Source organism: Numida meleagris, chromosome 13, assembly GCF_002078875.1.
Source record: "Numida meleagris isolate 19003 breed g44 Domestic line chromosome 13, NumMel1.0, whole genome shotgun sequence".
NCBI lineage: Eukaryota > Metazoa > Chordata > Aves > Galliformes > Numididae > Numida > Numida meleagris.
In genome coordinates, this window is record NC_034421.1 from 4,923,522 (window position 1) to 4,945,296 (window position 21,775).

The 21,775-nt window shown below is 54.6% G+C and overlaps 1 protein-coding gene across 17 annotated transcripts in view; it reads left to right on the top strand.

Moving 5' to 3' along the window:
• MPRIP (myosin phosphatase Rho interacting protein) overlaps positions 1–21,775 on the top strand; it is a 60,006-nt gene that overhangs the window by 17,558 nt on the left and 20,673 nt on the right. For 8 of the 17 annotated variants that reach the window (XM_021411522.1, XM_021411521.1, XM_021411520.1 and 5 more), the window contains exons 4-13: positions 4,566–4,717; positions 6,624–6,708; positions 10,259–10,457; positions 11,492–12,008; positions 17,206–17,347; positions 17,766–17,882; positions 19,630–19,728; positions 20,162–20,230; positions 20,404–20,493; positions 20,612–20,721. In XM_021411522.1, coding sequence (XP_021267197.1) covers positions 4,566–4,717; positions 6,624–6,708; positions 10,259–10,457; positions 11,492–12,008; positions 17,206–17,347; positions 17,766–17,882; positions 19,630–19,728; positions 20,162–20,230; positions 20,404–20,493; positions 20,612–20,721 — 1,580 coding nt within the window. Of the gene's footprint in view, positions 1–4,565; positions 4,718–6,623; positions 6,709–10,258; positions 10,458–11,491; positions 12,009–17,205; positions 17,348–17,765; positions 17,883–19,629; positions 19,729–20,161; positions 20,231–20,403; positions 20,494–20,611; positions 20,722–21,775 lie in introns of those variants that run through there. The other 9 variants (XM_021411533.1, XM_021411532.1, XM_021411531.1 and 6 more) reach the window with 6 other exon arrangements.

A 21,775-nucleotide genomic window follows, 5' to 3' on the forward strand; every position in this document is an offset into this window, starting at 1 on the left:
CGCAAATGGAATCCACCTTTCCCTCCCACCCTCCCAAAACAGCTGCGTTCTTCTCTTCCAGACTCCTCATCCCCTGCTGCGTTGTCGGGTCCCAGAGAGTGGTCGTGCTGGGGTTTTTGCTGTCGGGCTGATTGCCGTGACAGCCCATTGAATACCACAGATAGTTTCTTCCCTTTTGACTGGGTGCCTGCGCGGCAGGAAGATGCCATGCTGGCAGCTGCGCACACATGGGGTCAGATTGGTATCCTGCCTCCCCCCACCTTCTGCTAAGGGAGAGGAGGACATTTTGCATTTGAAATGCTGGTTGTCCTCATTGTGTATCCGTGTCATGAGGGGAGTGGGGGGTAAAGATAGGATTGTGTTCGCAGGGCTGTGAGATGGGGAGTTTGGCCATGGTTTGGTTTGCTCTGTGAAGTTCTGGATCGTGAAAGGCCAGCGCAGGAGCTTGCAGCCTCCACTCAACCCATGGCCTACCTGGGACCGTACTTTTGTCCTCAGCATGGTGCCGATGTTCTCTGCATCTTCTGTCCTTCTTCCCGTCCAGCAGGGCTGGAGATGAAGACACGCATGGGTAACCACCTGGTGACATCCCAGGTGGGTAAGGGGCATTCACAGACCATCCCTACCTGTGCCAAGGCTTGTGTCCTCGCATGCAGGGACACGATGCGGCCATCCCAGCCGTGTACGACCCTTTGGAGGCTCTTCAGCAGGAAAGAGGTTAACAGGAAGGAGGCAGGCGAGGAGCTGGCTGCCAGCTCCAGACCCCGCTTTGGGGTGGGGAGCAGCTGGGAGCTGCATGCACAGCGCGAGAATCGCCTTATAAGGCCAGGACAAGCCAGCTCCAGCCTCCCACTCCGCTCCGGCACTCGCTCCCCAGGCGGGCGCCCACTGGGGATGGGGATGTGGAGGGGATGTGTGGCCCCCAGCACTCTGTCTGGGTGCCTACGGGGTCAGTGCTGCCCATGGCACCGGGTGGGAGAGGAGCCCGAGGGTGCTCACAGCCGGCTCATGGCCTTGCTCCGTGTTTAGACTTGCTGTCGGTGGATGTAAACACCGGTTCTACAGAGAAGTGGCCCCTGGCTGAACTCTCCTGCCCGATCCCTGTGCTGTGCCCCCTCCCCAAACTGCTCCAGGGGTGGGAGGGAGAAAATTCCTTCTGCCTGGTGAAAGCAGAGCTGAAATTGTTTTATCTCCTGGTGAAGGTTTCAGAGTGTTGTACAGGGGCCTGGTGTGCAGGGACACGTGTGCACAGGGCTTGCACGCTCGTCCTCTGAGCCTTGAGCATGGTCCTTGTAGGGGTTACCTCAGGGGTCTGAGCCTGCTGGAGGTTTCTCAGCAGCTTCCCTGAGCAGTATCTGCTGATACGGGCAGGCTGCAGGTGAGAAAGGTGTGCTTAGGTGACTGAAAGCAGATGCCTGCCCACCTGCTGGGGTGGTGTGTGGCTGGGAGCTGCAGAGGATGGTGAGCGCTCCCAGGCACAGGGAGGTGCAGGAGGGAGAGCACAACCTTTGCTCTCTTTGGATGGGTGGCTGCTCCCGTCCATCCTGTGCAGAGCTTGGAGAGGTCATTTTCATCTGCCTTGGTGTAAATCTTGGATTCTCTGCCTGCTAGATGATCTATAAGTGTAATAAAATCCTCCTGCAGCAGAACTCTGCTTGCATCGTGGCCACAGCGATAGCTCTGTGCCTAGTGGCAGGAAGCCTACAATGCTTTGTGTCTTGCTCCATCCCACACCGTGTCCCGTTCGCTTCCCACCCTGAGCATGGGTCTGAGCACCAGGGACAGGCAATGCTTTTAGCAGCTCTCTTTGCAGAGCACTTAAGAGCACTGTGGATGAGCAGCGTGCTCCTCGGCAGCCACCCTCATGAATATTTTAGCTCAGAGAATTAACATTTGTCAAGAAGCATTTATGGAGGCAGCCTGGATGTTCTTCCTTAGGTGTGCCCGACTCACTGCTAATCTGGGGCAGTGCTGGGAGCCTGAGCAGGGCAAACCCACACCGGAGCCCTTCTTGTGCTGCACTGGGGCCATCACAGAGGAGCAGGACTGTGGGGAGCGATCAGCCCCCATCTTCCCTCCAGGCCGGCCAGACCCCGGTGCCAAGGCAACCAGCCCGCCATGCGAGATAGACAAATGGTGGTTTTTTTTTTTCTTTTCTTTTTTTTTTTTTTCCCTCTCCTGGTTCTTGGCAGAAAGTAAAATGTCCCTTTTGTTTGGTTTCCTCCTCCCCCTGCCCCATCGCCTTTCTTTAAAGGTTATGTTCCAGATTTCACCAAGTTGACGTTGTGTAACGGCTCGGGAGCATGGCGTGGGCACGGGCACTGTGCCCCCAAGGCTGGGATTTCTTCTGCAGGGCTCCTAAGAGGCTCCTGCTCCCTCTTCCTCTCCTTTCTGCTCTGTTCCCCTCTGTGTTCATTGCTCACACAGCACGGGAAGGAGGTAGGGATTGTGTGGTACACAAGTTTGCCGTGTTGAGGTGCTGGGGCTGGGCATGGTCTGGCTCCGAGCATCGCCGTTTCTAATGGATACATGAGCAGAGTGCAGAGCCTCTTGGTTTTGCTCCCCAGAGCACAGAATTTAGGGCTTCCTTTCCCCTTGGGGCCGAGGAACACGTACCATAAGCTTTGCTCTAGCATTGAGGGGGGGACGCTGCGAGCACGTGCATGTGTAAATATGGATCTGTCATAACCAAGGGAAGCAGCGCTGCGATTGTTCCTTGGCGCTCACTCCTCTGCTGGTGCTGGCAGTGTGGGAGCAGAGCTGCTCCCCTCCCACATCGGGTTTTCCCAATTCAAACATGCACCCCAGCACCCAAAGATGCCCTCTGTCCCATGGGCAGCATGTTTGCGCTGTGGAACACCACCCTTCTTCTGCATGCATTTGTTCCTTCCCAGTTACCAGAGGCACGCAGCTCAGCCCTGGGGAGCGCTGCGTGGGTTTCGGGTGCTCCCCGGGTGCTGCAGCAGAGCCATGTCTTTGCCCAGGGGACCGCGTCCCGACTGTGCTCTTGGTGCCATTTGCTTTGGTGCGTGCTTCCACCTTGCAGTGTTTGCATCTTGCCTAGTTTCAAAGTGCCTGTGTCGACAGCCAAGAGGGAAATAAATAGATGTAAAGAGATTTAAATCCCAAGCGAGCCAGGCTGCTTGTCCGTCAGGTTCCATCTCCTGCCCAGAGCTATGAGGTGCAGGGGTGCTTCCTAGAGCCATCCCCAGCCCCTTTTCCCCCTGTCCTGACCGTGTTTCCTGTGCACAAAGGCTGTGGGTGGGGAAAGGGTTGGACCCACACGACCGTGCACAGTTCATGGTCCTGGAGGCCTTGGCACAGCCAAAGGCAACGGGGGACAAAAACGTTTCTAAGACTCTGCTTGGAGCTGGGAGAAAGTTTTTCCGTAGGGTTTTTATAGCTACCGGAAAGCAGGGTTTTATTTTTGTTGTCTGAGACAAAAAATCCTCTTAGGAGTTGACTTCCCGTGGCAGCAAGCTGGAGGGGGGGGGGCTGAGCTGGAGACGTTCTGGGCTGCACTCGGCTTTTCTTCCCCTTCCCCCCACAGGATTTGCGGACGCTGATGCTGGTTTTCACAACCAAAATGAAGAGGTGTTGGTGTCCCCAGTGTTAGGCTGGTCCCATTGGCATGCCAGCACGGGGGCACCAGCACCGCAGCTCCCTGCGTGGGGTGCTCACACTCCCTCCTTGACCCATTTGGAGGCACAGCCATGGGGAAAGCCTTTCTCCTGGTGAAATGGGGATATTTCCCATATCCATGGATGGGCAAACTGGGGTGGGGGTCTCAGTGGGACCAGCTGAGTTCCCTGGGCTGTCGCAGCTCCCCCCGGCCACCTCTTCTTTGCATGCTGCTCTTGAAGGTGGTTTGCTGCCAGGGGAGCCTGTTTCCATGGTAAAAATCTTAACAGCATCTGCCAAAAACCCATCTCCCTGTTGGCCTGGCCATCTGGAGGCTTTGCTGGGGTGCAGAGGTGGTCACGGGCTGTGTGGGTGCTCCTTTGGTGCCATGTGCAACTCAGAGGGGTCCCTGTGCCCAACTCACCTGGGGCTCATGCTGGCCTGCAAAGAGCTGCAGTGGTGGGGGGACCCCCGTGTCACCATGTCTGGCTGGCAGGGCACAGCAGGCTGGGGATGGGGACAGCAGGGATGTGGCATTGCCACTGTAAATCGGATGAGCTGGTGCTGCTCCAGATGGACCTGTCAGCTCTCGTCAGCGGTGACACTGATCTAAGTCCCTCTGTGTCCCCTCGGGCTGGGGTGGCCACCATCCCCCTTTCTTAACTGCGTCCCTTCGGGGCAGGGGTCCAGGAGGTGACACCGTGCTTTCCAAACCTATTGGATATGCGAGGTCCTCTCCATGCCATGACCCCGCAGAGCATTCCAGTGGCTGGCTGGGGGAGATGCTGCCAATCTCCATATTTCACTAACTTCAACGGGCAGAGCCCTGCTTGTGGACAGAGCACCGGCTGTGTAGGATCCTGGTGTCCACCAGGAGAGGTTTAAGGCACTGTGCCCATCTGCTCCTGTCTCCTCACACGTCTCCTTTCTCCTTCCCCTTGCAGCCGACGACCCTCCCACAGGGTACCATCAACATGAACCAGTGCACAGACGTGGTGGACGGGGAGAGCCGCACAGGGCAGAAATTCTCCTTATGCATCCTAACGCCAGAGAAAGAGCACTTCATCCGGGCTGAGAACAAGGAGATCATCAGCGGGTGAGTGCAGGCAGACCCAGGGCTGGCTGTCAGTGCTGCCTGGCTCTCAGCTCCTCTCTTCCCCTCCTTTTTGGCAAGGATGGGTATTCTTTCCCCTTCCTTCTTCCTGGCCTGGCAGATCCCTTCCATCTGCAGCAGAGCAGGAGTGCTAGCAGGCCCAGAGCCGCCAGATTCATGGGGTGAGCATGAGCAGAGGCTTGAGTGGATGATTTAAGTCCTTCCTTTGCGCTGTGCCACAAGGCCTTCCAACATCCACCATGTACACCTTGCAGAGCCGGTGACTGAGGAAGCTCAGCCAGTGCTGGGAGTTTCAGAGCTTCAGAGCTCCCAAGCCACTCGTTACTTCTGAAGTCCACCATTCCTAGGTCACCTTAGGCCACTTAAAGTGAACACATGGCAGTTGGTTTCCCAGCTCCAAGTGCTGGATGCTGACCTAGAAGCATCCCCTGATGTCTTCTTCCAGATCCATCCAGAGGCATGATACCTCCTCTGTGCTTCCCAGCCGGGCACCAACAGAGCTGGTGTAGCCTATTGGAACAGTTTCTGTTTCCAAGCACTTTCCTTGGTTGTGACTCCCCCATTTTAGTAAGCAGTGGTTGAAATAGGCATATTTCTGGCAAGAACTTGAGCTTTTGCTCAAATGGGTGTTGTCATGGGACAAAACTTCCCTACTCCACTGAGTGGTGGGTGACGCCAGAGGGGGACTGGCAGGATGGTACAATGATCATACCCCAAAATGTGGTCCCTCGTGCCCTGCTGCGTTCTCCTTCTCCCCACGCTCCCATTCACAGCTCAGCCTTTGTTCCCGTCCTGCCAGCAGCGCGAGGGAGCAGCATTGCAGAGCAAGGTGGGGCTGATTTATTGCTCATTGGCCCGGCGTTAGATTTTGAAGCAGTGCGTTTGCTCCTGACTGCAAGCATTAATCATCCCCAAGCAGTCCCGCTCTGGGCCCAAGCCAAGCGGGTTTCATTTGCAGTTGCAGCACGACAGGAAGATTTCCCCAGCTCGGGGAGAATTTGTTTTACGTTTGTTGCATGCTTCTGGCATTTATTGCTTAACCAAAACCCACTTGATGTGGTCATCTCAAAGTGCTTTACGGCAGCAGCGTGCGAAATGGGGGGAACAGGAGGGCAAAGCACAGAAATCTGAAGCACAAGCATTTTCCAGCACTGCAGATCCTCTCTGAGCTCCCCGAGATGCAGGAGTGGCTGTGGGAAGGCATGAGAGGGTGCTCTGGGTGAGAGGCTCACGCGCTGGATGGGCTTCACAGTGCCGAGTTCACGCTGCTCTGTCTCAGACAAAAGTGCATTGTGTGCAGCGTGCTGGCGTTAGCAACTCTGGAGGGAGAAGGCCCTCTGGTAGCTCCGGAGCTCTCGGCTGGCTGTCAGGATCCTTGAATCCCTGCCCTGTGCCACCCTTGGCCATGACCTCTCTCTTGCAGTGCGTGGTGTTGAGCCAAAGCAGCCTGGAGCTTTTCCTTGTCCTTTTTCCCCTCCTGCCCTTCTCTGTGAGTTGTTTCTCTCCCAAGTCTGGGATGATTTCTAGGTATGGTGGTACCGCGGCCCAGTTCAGAGGGGCTGAGTTCCTCTGCATGCTGACCTCCAGCTCACGGTGACAGTGACAGCCCAATAACCAACCCCTGGGTGTGGGGATTCAGGACAGGGGCTGCTGCTCCCCGGCTCTGTCTTCAGAGGAAGCAGAGAGCTGGCTTGCAGGCAGCCTGTCGTGGAGCACATGGGGCTGTGTCTGCCTGGTGACGAGATCAGAGCCCCCGCAGTGCAGGGAGCACCTTTAGGGTGCACGGTGCCCCACTGCGTTACACCCCCACGCTGGGATGCGAGCATTGCTCTTTTCCTGCCCGCTGTTGTCAGCACACACCTCACCTGCCGCTCTTCTTTGCCCGTAGGTGGCTGGAGATGCTGATAGTCTACCCGAGGACAAACAAGCAGAACCAGAAGAAGAAGAGGAAGGTAGAGCCCCCAACTCCGCAGGTAACCCCGGGGGGACACAGCATCCCGGTCCCTTGCCTCCCTCTTGGGGAACGTTGCTCCCAGCGTAGATCCCTCCCCAAACCAGCTGGGCACACTCCGTCTCCTGGCACCAGCCCTGCACGTGCTGTCCTGAAGCCACGCAGTCCCAGGGGGCCAGGAAGAGGTGCTGGCCGCTCACGGGGCTATTGGGCAGAAGTAGGATGACATTCCATCAGGCTCCGGTTACCCCATTGGAGATGACCCTGGAGATAACGGAAATGAAAGGAAAATAGTAAAGGCCAGGGCCGGGCTGGGAGCTCCGGGGGCCGGAGCTGCGCTCTCTAGGGACCCAGCGATGGCTTCGTGCTGGCTTTGACTATAAATGGTAAAAACCAGGGCCAGCTGTGACTCACTCGTTCCTGCCAAACTCCCACGTGGCTGGAGTGGGGGAGAATCCCACTCATTGGGAATGTGACCCCAAGGCTGCGCTTGTCCCTTGCTGGGGCTGAGAACTGCCGCAGCCCTGCTGCCACCCGACCTCTGCAGAGACTGAGTGCTGGGCTCCTCTATGGGGCTGCGGCTGTCAGGGAGGGAAAACCACCTTTGGGCTCCCCTGAGTCCCAGTTTTCTGGTCCCCAACACAGTGATGTCTCCATGCAAAGCTGTGTGCGGTGTCTGTTTGAATCAACTTTCCACCACTCCAACAGATAAAGTTACCTTAACCAGTAAGAACAAAAACAGTGGGGTGAAATGATGCTTTTTCTGCACTGTGCTGGAAGACTGAGGCACCTCCTGCCAAGGGATGGGGTCATCACACTGCCTGCAATGATGCTGCAGGGGAGGTGCCTCCTCTGTGGCATGTTACGAGTTGCCTCACCTCAATCCTACTGCATTTGGGGCAACCCAGTGAGCTGGTGCAGCAGGGCATGGAGCCCAGCCCAGCACTAAACCGAGGCTAGGTTCAGGAAAGGGGACAGGGAGAGGAGGAGAAAGGGGCGAGGAGCCAGAAAAACATCATTCTGGGTTGCATTTCATCGCCATGGCAACTTCTTGGAAACCTTACAGGATCTGAGCTCCTGAGCACCAAATAAGGGAAGCGGCTGTGGGGAGGACAGCAACTCCCCATGCATGCAGCCGGACTCCCCACGTGCTTGGGGACGGGGTGAGCATGGAGCCTGGTGACACTTTTCCCACATTGGGTTGAGACACAGCATCCAGCAGCCTTGGGGGATGCTGCCTCCCAAACCCCATCCTGCTTGCTGCTCTCTTTCTACCCTCTCCATCAGAGCATCCCGTTGCTCCCAGCCTTGCGACAGCAGCGGTGCTACTGGAAAAAAGCTCAAATTCGCTTTACAAATCCAAGCTCTGTGTGGGACCTGTTGCTCGATGGGTGCTTTGCTGTTGTGGGTGCTCACGGTCAACCTGCAGAGCCAGAAGGAAAACGGGAAAGCACCTTTGCTTCATCCCCTGAATCATGCCGACGCAGGCAGCAAATCAATGCCAGGGAGAAAACCAGCACCAAATCCCCCTCTGTGAAATGGCTGCTCCTGAAGTTGGCTGCTGTTCAGCTCTCTCTCCGTGCGCTGGTGGAGAAAGGCTGATTTCTTTCTAAAGGCGGCTGCGTGCTAATCCGGCGGCAGATCATGTCTGAGAGCTGCTCAGGGAGTGATGGACACCTTTGTGATTTAAGAAAGAAAAAAAAAAGAGAGAAGCTACTTAGGATATTTCTGCTTGTTCTTAACTCCCATGCAGTTTTCCTTCTCCCTGTTACATCAGGGCTTGGCTGTGCTCCCTGGGGCATGAGGCTCATTTTCAGCTTGCCCCATTGTTTTGCACCTTCACCCTGCCGAACACTGGGGTGGGAGCAATGCAAGTGAAGCTAGGAATATTGCTCCAGCAGCTGCAGTTTGGGCTGGGCTTGCTAGATGCAGTGCTGGAGTTGTTTTCACCTTTACTTTGCAGTCAGCTTGAGGTCTTAGGAGAAATAGGCCAGGTTTCTCTTTCACTGTTGGCCCTGCAGGAGGAGGAGCGTGCTGCCCTGTCTGCTCTCAGCTCCTGGGAAACTGAGACATGATCTGGGGCTGAAATCTGGGGTTGGAGATGCTGCCCTCTGCTTCAGGATTGTTTTGCACCAGGCTGCGTGAGACGTGCGTAAGGACAGCACGCTGCGGTGTTGCTGCAGCCGGAGATTGGTTTTAGTGGTGTTGGGGCACGCTCCTTTTTTGAGCTATTCATTCTGAAAGACAAAGAGTTAATTGCGCTGCTTGTTCATAGACTGCCTTTTGGCCCTCGTTTCTGTGTCTAATTAAATACATGTCTACAAATAATTATACGGGGGCGTGTGTAAGGAGTCTATAAAGATAGATATCCAAAGCTGGTGATCAGCTTTGGGCTTTTGAATCAATGAACAGAGCATGGCTGAGGCTGGAAGGACCCCAGCAACGTCCGGTCCGACCCCCCCGAGCAGCAGCACCTCCAGCGAGTCGTGGCCCTCTGGATCATTTACCTCCGACACTGCATTCCTTTAGGATGAAATTTCCAAGGGTTTTTTTTTTCCAAACTGAGGTCATTTGCTGATACGACAAGAGCAAAACATCTGCTGACGAGCAAAGCCAAACCCCACATGAGCTGGGAAAGCTGCTGTGCACCTAACCTGGGCTGCTATGGGAGCCGTCCGATGTGCAGAGTCCTTTGTAGCTGGCCACGATGGGTCTTGTTTTAAAGTAACCTCGATGCAATGCTGTATTTTCCTTTCTAAAAGCAGCGTCCTGCTGCACACTGGAAGCACTCGGGTGCGACACGGTGCTGGGTGGTTTTTCTACTTTTTATCAGTGGCACATAACAAACCGGTTGTGACAAATTAAGAACGCAGCTGCTAGTGGCAGGGAATTAATTTTCTTCTACATCCAATATACATTCTCTTGATTTCTGGGTTGTTGTTGTTGTTTTTTTTTTTCTGACACTACATTATGACATTGAGAGAGTTCATTCCTGGCACATGGACCTGGCGCTGCTCCGTGTCTGTGAAGCCTGCAGACAGAGCAGGGACACGAGGATGCACACACAGAGGGACGTGGTGGAGGCTGTGCATTGTTTGCTTCTGTTACTGAGGGTGCCCTGCCCCCAAAACTGCTGTAGCAGAAATGCTAAGTCATGGCCTGAACCAGTGATGGAGCAGCTGGTGGGAAGGCAGAGCCAGCCCAGGGGAGCTCAGGTGTGTGCAATGCACCTGAGTGACTGATAGAGATGGAGCCAGGATCCACCCCTTCCAAGACCTCATTTAAGGGTTGGCAGTAGAGGTGAGGGGATCTTGCTGGAGATCCCTGCCTACCTGAGACTTTTCAGGAGTAAGCAGCTTTTTTTTTTTTTTTTTTTCTCCTTTGTTTTTGTGTCCATGGCTGCTGCATTTGGGCTTATCCTCACTTGTTGCAGCGTAGGACTTTGCTGCACTGCTATTAATGCTGTGTTTTCCATTGCATTATAGCATTACAACTGAAAATGTGGAGGGAATGGGTAGTGCTTCCCCCAGGCACAGAGCCCCTCTCACCTCACCACTCCCTGTTCCCTCTAGGAGCCCGGCCCTGCAAAGATGGCTGTGACCAGCAGCAACATCCCCAGTGCTGAGAAGGTCCCTGCCACCAAGTCCACGTTGTGGCAGGAGGAAATGAGGGGTAAAGAGCCACCAGACACGGGCAGCATCAGCCCAGTGCAGAGCCCAGTGCAGGGGGTTGCCAGCTCCCTGAAGGATCCTGTGTTGGACAGCAAGGAAGGTAAGGTGATGCCACGGGGACGTGGCTCTGGGCACCCTATTCTGGTGTCCCTGCTTGAGCAGAGGTTGGACCAGATGGACCTGGAACTCCATCCTCAGCCATATCACTCTGTCATTCTGGGATGGGGATCATGTCCCATCAATGCAAAACTGCTCAGTAAGACTAAGCTTAGACATTAAAATGCTGCCCCAGGGCTCCTGGGGGCCACCTGCCCTCACGTGGAGGGGGGAAAATGCTTTTATAGCACCTCTGCGGGCCCCCTGGGGCAGCCCATGGGGTGTGGGGGCTGCCAAGCCCTGAGTGCTGCTTCCTCATCCGGCCCCTGCAGCAGGGCCCTGTTTATATTTGGTCTCTGATTAGTCCATGGAAGGCGCCCAGGGCCACAGTATTGTTCTCCCTGAAACAATAAGGGATGGGGATTTTTCCTGCCCTGGGCTGAGGATAAGTTTCCTTTATCTGCGCGATGGGAGCAGGAGCAATGGAGCTGCTTTCTTCCTGCTCCCCTTGCAAAGAGTGGTGCATCCGTCATGTTTCCTTGGAGCTGTGGCTGCTGCTTGGAGGGACAGAGGTGGGAATGGGTGGAGGCATTCACGCAAAGCTTTCCCAGCCACCAAAAGAGAAGTTTCCCCGTTTATATAAGGCCTACTCAGTTTCTTTGAAACAAAAAACAAGCAGAAGTGAAAAATGCTAGAATTCACACCTTTCCTATGTTTTTTAATGGGTGAGAGTGTGGATGTTTATGCTGTCCACACCTGGGACGCTGTCTGTGCCACCCCATGCAGCACTGGGATTCTGTAAGCCCTCGAGGTGTCCTGTGCCCCCAGGATTCCCAGCTCCCTGCAGAGCATCTCCCCTTCTGCACAAGCCAGAAGGGTTGGGGTTGGGACTGGGGTCAGGCTGGGAGAGCCTGTGATGCTGAGGGGCTCAGGCTGTCCCTGCTCTCTTCCTGCACTGTTCCTGCTTGGAATCGTGGCATTTTTTTGTTAAAAGCAAAACTCAGACTTGAAACCAAATGTAGTTTACTTCTCCCTTAGACGAGAGCTCCATGAATGGGGACCGGATAGACTGTGGGCGGAAGACTCGGGTTGAGAGCGGCTACTTCTCCTTGGAGAAGACCAAGCAAGACTCGAAGCTGGAAGAGCAGCAGCTGCCGCCACCTCCGAGCCCACCCAGCCCCAGCACCCCGAACAACAGGTACAGTTATCCCAAATCGCCCTCACAGGAGCATGCCCAGCCCTTTCCTTCCCCAGGTACCCGATCAGGCGACCGAGTGATTCACAGCTTTTCTCTGAACTCCTTGGACTCGAAGAGCAGTTGCCCCATGCACAAGGACTCCAGCAGCAGAGATGTAGGAAGGGGAGCTGAGAAATCGGGGCGTCCCCTTTCTTTTAAAGCCAGCCGGCAGTACACCACCCTGGCCGACGTTCCCAAGGCCGTTAGGATCAGTAATCGTGAGGCCTTCCAGGTGGAGAGGAAGCGGCTAGAGCGGAGAACCCGGGCGCGTAGCCCTGGGAGAGAAGAAGTGGCCCGGCTCTTTGGCAATGAGAGAAGGTAAGGGAAGAGTGGCTCGCCTCCCTCTTGCATGCTCGCAGCATCAGCGAGGTTTGGGCTCGTCCTCCCCAATGCAGCCCCAGACGGAGGGATTGGCAGGCTGCGTTGTGAATCGTAGAATCATGGAGGGGTTGGGTTGGAAGGGACCTTGAAGCCCCTACAGTTCTAAGCCCTGCTGTGGGCTGGCTGCCCTCCCCTGCTCAGGCTGCCCAGACGCTATCCATGGCCTTGGGCACCTCCGTGAGGGGGCACCCACCACTCTGAGCTGCAGTCTCTGAGTAAAAACTTCCCTCCTAACATCTAACCTAAATCTCCCCTCTCTTAGTTCAGCCCCTTTGCATTGCAGCACTTGTGGATTTTGGGGCAAACACGTTGCCAATCCACACCATCCAGGCAATGCGGTGGCCTTAGCAGATGTCACTCAGCTTGGTGACATTTGGATGCCGCACTTGCAAGCAAGCCCACCCTCCCTGGCACGGCACACGCGGGCAGCTGGCACCATTAATTAGGTTAGCTCTCTAAACGGTGTTAGAGCCGGGTGCGTTATGCAACTGCCTAATGAGCTGAGAGAGGTTTCAAAATGTCACGGCATTAATCTGGGAGAGGAGAGTCGGGTGCTGGGCTGCAAACCAGTTTAGTGCAGAGGAGGTGAGGAGGGCATCTGCAGGCATGCTCAGCAGTCACTGGGTGAGGTGAAGGATGAGAGATGCTTTAGTGCAACGAGGGCAGCAGAGCAAACCAGGAGACAGGCCCCGGGCGAGAGGGCTATCTGCCAGTCTGATTTTCTCGCCTTGATTTTCCTCTGGGCATGTTCTCTCTAGTGTGATTTCAGCGGCGCTGCTGGTTTGTTTCTTCACAGCCCCTAAAGGACTGTTTTCCAGCCTGGCATCCGAGAGCTGGGAGCAGGTGTGGGAGCTCTGTGCCCACGCTGTGGGTTGGCAGCAGGATCTCGAACCCATCCCATCCCTGGCAGCACGCGGAGCTTGGGGCAGAGGAGTGGGGCATGGGGTTGGCTTTCTCCCTGTATTAGGAAGGGTGCTGGGCAGGTCCCTTCATCCCCCCAGCTGGGGACAGGGCTGGTGGCTGGCAAGCTGGCCTTGTAGTGTGTTGGTCCAGGTGTGGGTGACTTTGTGTCCCTGTGGGGTTGCTTGCGTGGTCCCCAGTGCTGACAGTCACTTGCTCCAGCTCCCATGGGCACCAGGCAGTTTTGGGATCTGGTATGCCAAAAAGGACCTGGGGTGTGCCAGCAGGACAGAGAAGGCAGAGGTTTGTATACAGGTAGTGGGGACTGTGAGAGGATGCTGCTGCCGGGGAGTGCCTTTTTTAATGTCAACCCCACTCATTTCCTGCTGGCAGGTGCCTTTTCTTAGGGAGGGTCTGTTTCTACCAGCTCAGCTGGGCTCCTGGGGCCTTTAGCAGGAGTTTATTGCTGCATTGAAATGGACAAAACGTCTCCCATTTCTCAGAGCTGTACAGAGAGAGGAGTGGGGATCTCGTGCCCATAGGGCTGAGCCTGGTCCAGCACAGGGTGTGGAGTCTGGGGGTGATGGATGCAGCTCTGGGGGGCCAGGGGGGTTTGGCACCTGTGTCCAGGTGGGCTCAGCAGGGTGCAGAGAGGCAGTTCAGCATAGCACCAGAGAGCTCCCATCTGCCCTGCTCACCTTGGCTTGGCTGCTTTATAAATATGAGTTCACTGAGTGCACAGATTCCTTTCTCCGCCCCGACACCCCTCCAAATTCAGGCTGTACTTCTTGAGGTTGAGCACATACAATAACTCACTTGCATGCTGCAGGGTCAGCTTCTCCCGCTGGGTTTAACACCATTCCTAATCCTCCTCCTCAGTAACCCACTAACACATCTGTGAGTGTTTGCCTGAAGTCCTTTGCCCACGCACGAACCTCATGGGCACTGCTGGGCATGGCTCAGCTTTGCCTTTGGACTCTCAGTGCAGCCAGATGGACTCACTCTGGTTCTCTCAGTATTTTTGTCCCTTCCTCCCACTTTTAACCCACTGTAAATCAGTGCAGGGGTGCCAGAGCTATGGATGGGAGAGAACTATGTTACTACCTGGTGCTCCATCCTGAGTGACACACCTGCGGTCTGAGCTCCAGATAGAGCTGTTTTTCAGGCTCTTGCCCTGTCTTCCCTATAGTAAGAGAGATTACGTGACTGATGTCCATGACTGTGCTGGAAATGTTCCACGTTGACCATTTATTCCCAGTGCTTACTCCACGCCCCATGCAGACGTCTGGGCTCGTGGTTGCTTCTGAAGCGTGCATCAGAAAGCAGCCCTGAGCAGGAGATAGCTGCTGGATTTTGGCACGTGGGGGCCTGTGGAGTGTGAGTTCCCTCTGCTGGCATGCACGGGACAGGGCTGCGGCTCCGCAGACCACAGGGGTTGAACCATGTCCCTGCTCCCTTATCCCAGCCCTGTGCAGGATGGGACCGTTTCCAGGCAGCGATTTGGAAACCCCATAGATGAGTGTTGAAGCCCATTTTGCACAGCAAAGGGGGCTGTGGCAGCTGCAAGCTGAATCCCACGCTTGGATGCTGGTCCCTGCATCTCAGCAGAGCAGGGATAAATCTTGGTGTATCTCAGCAGCTTCGGGAGGCTTTGGGAGGGGCATTGCTGTTGGATGGGGTGTCCTCGGGGTGCAGGAGCCTGGAGCTCACTCCCTTGGCTTTTCTTGCACGCTTCTTGCGCTGCACCCTTGGAAAATGCAGCTTTTCCCACTGACCCTGTGCTCTGCTTGTGCTGGCAGGAGTCTGCTGTGTCAGAGTGCAGCCAGGGCTGGGGGATGTTTCTAACCTCAATAAGCAGCAGAGCTACTTTTCTTTTTCAAATTCCTTCTCCGGAGCTTCTTGGGATGTAAGGCTTTGCTCTGGATGCTGCTGCAGCAAAGACAGGACTGCCTGCTCTCCAAAACAGAGCTTTCTTTTCCTTTTAGAACTATCCTCTTTGTTTTTGTGTACCTTTTGGGGGCAATTTCTCATCCTTTTCCTGAGGCTCGCTGTCTCTCTTGCTGCTAAATAATGAATGAATCCACTACAGATAAGCCCTTTCTTCCAATCAAAGAACACTGCTTCAGTGACAGCTTGTTGGCCGTGAGAGCTCTCCTTCCCCCTGCACACACCCCTCCAGCTGCCAGCCAAGACCTGCAGCTCGGGTTCCCTGCCTGGCAGAGATGAGCAGCCCGCATGGGAGTGGAGCTCCCTGGGACGAGTTCCGTCGCGCAGCACCGAGCAGCAGTGCAGCTTTCCAGCCGCTCCATCCCTCCCTGCCTGCAGCCCAGCACTGTCAGCGTGGAGCTGCGTTCCTGGGGAGCCCTCACAGTAACCTCTCTGAAACACTGAGCTGATGGGAAACACGATTCTTTCCTGTAATCCGAATGATATTAACCCTCGGGGCTGTGATTGGGTTGCAGTGATTTTTATTTTTATTTTTTTTCCCCCCCCTCCTCCTTTTTCAGTGATGAATTACTGGAATGGTTTTGATTTTGTTTTATATGTAGATGCGGATATATAATTTCCTCTTCTGTTCATTCATTTTCCAGCCTTGTTTTCTTCCAGGTCTTGTTGCTCTCCACCTTCTCCTGCTGTGTTGCTGTGTGACGTGTCCGCCTTTACTTCGCCTGCTTCGCTACCATCTCATCTCAATCTCAAGCCGTAGAACAACCTGGTGGTGCAGCCCCTTTCATGAGAAATCAACCTGCTTCTGATTTTATTTTTATGTTTTTGTTCTTTTTTTTTTTGTTTTTTTTCTCTTGATTTGTTTTTCCTCAGGCCTTCATCTGTTAGGGCCCAGACAATGTTAATTCACGAACCTCTTCCTCCCTCCTTAACTGAGTCTCAGAGGTTTGGGCCGGGGTGAAAAGGGGGTGGCTGGGTTAAAAAGTCATCTCCAAAACAGTTCTCCGTGTGTTGGTGAGCGGAGGATGTGGATTTCAGCTCTGTGAGCTGGGTGATATGACACACATCTCACCTGAGCAGAACATCCTGGAGAGATCGAGAGCTCTGCATGAGCCCTGGGACCTGTTTGCTCCCATTCTGTGAACTGGGAGGCAGTGGGGGCTGAACAGGTGTCCCCCAGAAACACCACAGATGTGAATTTAAAAAGCAAAGCTCCCCCCCCGGCCCAGTTCTGTCCCTTGCTCCTGGCAGCCTGGCTGTGAGCAGCAGCGCCCACCGGGCTGAGCTGTGCTCGGATTGTGTCTCCCTGATGGGATTTGGTGCAATGTTAGTTTAAAACTAAACATCTCGTGGGTTTTTGTTTTGTTTTTTTTTAAGTTCTAACCTGCTGTTCCTTTTTGTGAAAAGTGTTAAAAATGTTTTTGATGACCTGTTTTCCCTCATGTGGTTGCCCTTACGATTTTCATGCATGTTGGAGGTTCCTGATTTTAGGTGTCCAAATGCTGTTTCAGGCTCCTCTCTGGGCTGAGTGTTTTGGGGAGGTTCAAAATGGGGATTTAAACCTCACAGTTTGGGGCTCAGTTGGTTTGTGTCCTGGGGGTGGGTTAGTGCATTGCCTTCTCAGGTTGTGCTAAAAGCCCAGAGCTGGTTCTTGACCAAACCCCTGGGCATGCCAGTTTTAGACCAGCAGGTCCTTAGAAAATTCTGTTATTTCTACTCCTGTGGATCAGCAGACAGCTTTTCCTGCTGAAGTGGCACTTCCACCTGCAGAAGTTTGTTTTTTGCCTTTTGGGAGCATCCCTCTATATAGGGTGCGTGCCACTCCATTGTAGTTCTCCGTCCTGGGAGAGCTGGGTGCTGTGATGCGGTGGGGGTGCCCAGCTGCAGGTAGGGGCCAGGTGTGCTCCTGCTCCCTCCAGCAGCCTTGCAGGCCAGTTTCAGCAGAGGGCAGGGCTTTTGCAGGGGATGCCCACGTGGGATGTCCAGACCTGCAGCTGGATGCACCTATGTATGCTCCAGTTTGATGCATCACCTGCGTGGTCTGAGGTTACAGGATACAGATGGGGTGACCTGGAGCTGCCCAGCACCCCAGTGGGGTGTGATTTTTGTGCTCTGTGGTCTCAGGTTGTTGGTAGCTGCAGCGTTAGGCTGTAGGAGCAATGAGCACTGGGTCGAGCAGTTGTGCAGCAGCCTCAGGCAGCCCTCGTGCATCGGGACTGTGAGCTCCGCGCGGCTCTGTGCCCATGATTAAAGCAGCTCTGCCTTCCCCTTTCTCTCTGTTTTCCAGGCGATCCCAGGTAATTGAGAAATTCGAGGCATTAGACATCGAGAACGCAGAGCACATGGAGACGAGCGTGCCAGCGGGAGCTGCCCTTTCCAGTGAGACGCGGCAGGGCAGGAGTGAGAAGAGGGTTTTCCCTCGGAAACGGGTAAGTGGTTTCCATACAACCATGGCACCACCAGGGTCTCGTGGTGGGGTTTGGGTTGAGCAGTGGGATCGTGGGCAGTGAGCGCTGCTGGCTCAGCCCATGCAGGTCAGGGCAGAAAATGAGGTTATCTCTTCTGTCTTCCGGAATAGAAAGAGGGAAACGTCAGATCTGGCACAGCAGGACACATCCTCATGGCATGAAATAACAAAAAGAGCAGGCAATCTTGAGTCCCGGTTGTGCTTAGATGTATTGGGAACAGCTTAATCCCTGAGAGGCCTGAAAAAAGATCTTGCCAGTGAGGTGACGCTTGTTCTGAGCCCGAGGTGCCCCCAAAATATGTGGGTTTTTATGCCACGAGCCAGAGAGCGGGACTCGCTGCCCTAGTTCTGCACTGACCTGGGCTCTGCTGTCTGCACAGGACTTCACGTGCGAAGGGGCGGCCATGGGCTCCATCCTGGACGTGTCTGCATCTCCGCTGTCCCCACACCGCCGGGCCAAGTCGCTGGACAGAAGGTCCACGGAGTCCTCCATGACGGTGAGCCACTGGGGCTGTGGCCTTTGCCGTGTGGGTGGATGCCAGAGCCTTTCCCACGCAGCTCCAGTGGAAATCTCATCCTCTGTTCTCCCTTTCGCCAGCGCATAGGGTGTCCGGTGTGGTTGTGTTGGAGCAGGTGGTTGGGTTTGACTTGAATCAGGTGTCGCTAATGCTGAGGGTTGGAGCTGTGCTTTTTGCCTCTTCCATTCTACTGCCGCAGAAATTAAAACGCAGGCAGTGCTTCCTGACTGATGCATATTTGAGTAATGGGTACCAAGCCAAGTTCGTATTTGGTTTGGTAAGGAGAGCTTAATGCGTGGCCCAGTTTTCCAGCAGTGCTTCCGTGATGTTTGTGCAGTTGCAAGTTGGTGTTAGTGGAACGAGCTCTTCCATTTGCATGTTCCAAATGCTCAGCAGACCTGGAGGCAAACAGTGCAAAGCAAGCATGAAGCACCCTCCTCTCTCTCTCCACCCTCTGTAGGAACAAAACAAATACACTAATCTCCCAGAAAGCTTACTTAGCCATTGTAAATACGTGGTATTTACATTTTTCATGGGTGGACAGCTTGTATTCAAGGACTTGTCAAAAAATGCAGTAGCTTGGCGTTTCTGTGGGGCTTTTTGCATAGACGTGTAGTGCCACAAGAGTGATTTTAAAATACCTGGTAATAAAAAGGTACAAGAAGTGCATATCAGCTGACTGTGCACATCATCTGACGCGCAAGAAAACCATGCAGTCAGTGGGAGGCATTAAATACACTCTTATCATGCTAATCCTGCTGTAAAATCAACTGCATAAGAGAGATGTCCTCACCTGCTGTTGTGATTGCCTGACTCTCCCCTGCCCATTAGGTTTGCTGCGTGAGACCAGGTTGGGATAAAAGCTGAGGGAGAGTCGATCCTTTGTTAGGCGGTGCACAGGGAAAGGCTTGAGCGAGTCCCAAGCCTCTGAGCGTGATCCTGCCAGAACTTGAGTAGAGGAGAAACGTGCAGGTAGGGGTAAATGAGGCCTGAAATGGAGGTGTCCAGCTCTCGTGGCCTGCTTCAAAGATTGAAAATGCATTTTTATGTACAGTTTGTTTGTGATGTTCGAGGGATTCGGGAAGGGCAAGGCAGCATTCGCTCTCCCCTGGTGATTTTGTGCTGAATTCCCACCGCTTTGGGAGCACGGGAATGCCACACAGCGCAGGTTTGGCCAAGCAGCCTTCCAGTTGGACACTGCACCCTGCAGGTGTGCTGCTCTCCTCCCCTCCTCTGCTCCCCTGGTACATGGAGGGGCACAGCCCTGAGGGAGCAAAAGCATTTACCCTGCATCCTTCCTGGTGCTGCTGGGAGTGATCCTGCACTGCCCAGTGCTTTCCTTGCTGGCTGCGTGAAGTAGCAGGTGGCATTTGGGTGGCACAGTGCTGGGATTCCCTGTATTTCCCGGCTCTGCACGTGGGAACTCAGCCTGGTGCTGAGCCCGTGCATGGAACTGCACATCCTTTTTCTCTCCTAGTAGATAAGAGGGGGACAAAAATGCATGCAGTCTTGCTAACCCCTTACTTCTCCTCCCTTTGTAATTGTGGTGCGAAAGTGGGAAATCAGAGCTGCTAGGAAGGAGACAACCTACATGAATCATAGAGCAGATCCTAGTGCCTTCTTGGAGCAGACATTTAGCCCCCACACAGTGCAGTGATCCAGCTTCACTGCTGCTGGTTCCTTTGGTTGCTGTGCTGGGTCTTACTGCGCTGCTGCTTGTTCCCAGGCTGGATGTGGCTGTTCTGACCACCTCTGTCCTTCCTTGCAGCCCGACCTGCTGAACTTCAAGAAGGGCTGGCTGACAAAGCAGTACGAGGACGGGCAGGTGAGTCTGGGGCAGCTCCCACCTGCTCCAGTGTGCCTCGTGCCTGGGCAGGCTCCATGCATGTGGGTTCCTGCAGCCCAGCTGCGGTCAGTCCTGGGGCTCGAGTGGCAGTAGGAGTGTGCAGAAAGTGTGTGCCTATAGAACAAGTGCCAGGAATGGGCTGCAGCTCAGTTTTTAGGTACCATGGATAAAACAAGAATATCATATTGCGTTTTCTTTAATTAAGAAAAGCTTTAAGTGCAGCAGCTAAAAGCGTCATCTTGCCAGTGGAGCTTGCGGAGGGCTCTTGCAGTATTTCACCGTCACTTAGGGGGCTGAAGCACTGCAGCATCCCTCTTGTTGCTGCCTGCTCCTCACTCCCTGGCCCTGCAGGAGGGCTGCTTGGTGGAGGGGAGAGGCTGCTGGTAACTCCCCTGTGCTGGTTTTTTCCTAGTGGAAGAAGCACTGGTTCGTGCTGACTGACCAAAGCCTGAGATACTACCGGGATTCGGTGGCGGAGGAGGTAGGTGTCACCCCGTGGGCTGAGCCCCACTGCTCCTGGGGCTCTGTGCTCCCCACAGCCCTGCTCATTGCCTCCCTGCAACGCATTTCACCAAACCTTACCCTGCACTGAGCCACGGTGCTTTTGATTTGCAATGAGTTAGAGCATCTTTTCCCTCTCTCTTCTCTCTCCAGGCAGCAGACCTGGATGGAGAAATCGATTTATCAACGTGCTATGATGTCACCGAGTACCCAGTCCAGCGGAACTACGGCTTCCAGATCCACGTAAGGATGGCGTGGGGCAGGGGTGCTCAGGGCTGGGTGCTCGGGGTGGCTGTGGGGTGTGCGGGAAGGTGCCGGTGGGTGCAGCCTGCAGCTCTGAGCCGGTCCCTGCTCTTCTCAGACAAAGGAAGGGGAGTTCACCCTCTCTGCCATGACATCTGGCATCCGCCGCAACTGGATTCAGACCATCATGAAGCACGTTCGCCCCACCACCGCACCCGACGTAACGAGGTAAGGGGGGGGGGGTCACAGACCCTGCAGTGGTTTGCTGTGCAGGAGGAACTCTTCCTTGTCCCCGTGCTTTCCTCTTTCTGAACCTGTCTGCCCCTGGAAGCTCTGGCTCTTTCTCCCATCCTTCTCTCTGGGCTTGATCTGGATACGCTTTGTGGGGATGCTGATAATGCTGAGTTGCTCTTACGGGTGCAGTTTTCAAAGAGGGTTGAAAATGTGGCTTTAATTTGTGCGTAGGAATATGAAATACTGTTCCTATATCAAGGCTCCTCTGGATTCCCACCAGGTATTGTGAAACCATTTGGATTCAGCTGTGCTGGGTTCCCCCTTTCCTCTGGCTACTGTTCAGCACGAGCTGCCCGGCCCCGCTGCGGGTCACGGGGCTGGAGGAGAAGCTCTTTGGCTCTGATAGACTTTAAACTCCATCCAGCGAACCGCCTCCCTTCTCTTTCAATCTTCCACTTAGCAGGAGCTCCTTCCCCTTGCTCTTTAGCAATATCCATGTCTCCTCCTGCCACCAGTGCCAGAGGAAGGGGCCCCTTGGTTCCCTGAGAACCGGCCGTGAGCGCTTGAGGCTGCAGGGACAGGGCGTTTGAGCCCCTCACAGCTAACCAGCTGCGCCAGCCACGCTCCTATGGGCTTCCCAGACACAGCCACAGCATTCACCGTCTCCTGTCCTTAATGTGGTTGCAACCGGTAGGGTTTTGCCAGGTTTGCCCCCACCTTGGTGGCACGGCTTTTCTCACCGGCCCCTCTGCCCACCCCGCTTGGCACCCGTCCGCCCGTTCCCAAGCTCCAATGGGTTCACGGGATGTCGGGGAAGCCGCCTCTCTCTTCACTCCTCTGTGTGTTTGATTTCCATGCAATCCCAGGAAAAACTTCTCTTTGAAACTATCCGTGCTGAAGCCCAGGTTGGAAAACTGTGTTCTCTCCTGTATTAACATGTTGTGGTTTGTATATCTTGTGATTCACTGCATGCTCCTCCTTTTCTGCACCTCGGATGGGAAGTTCTGCAGTTTTCATTTATTTTTCTTTCTTTTTTTTTTTTTGTTTT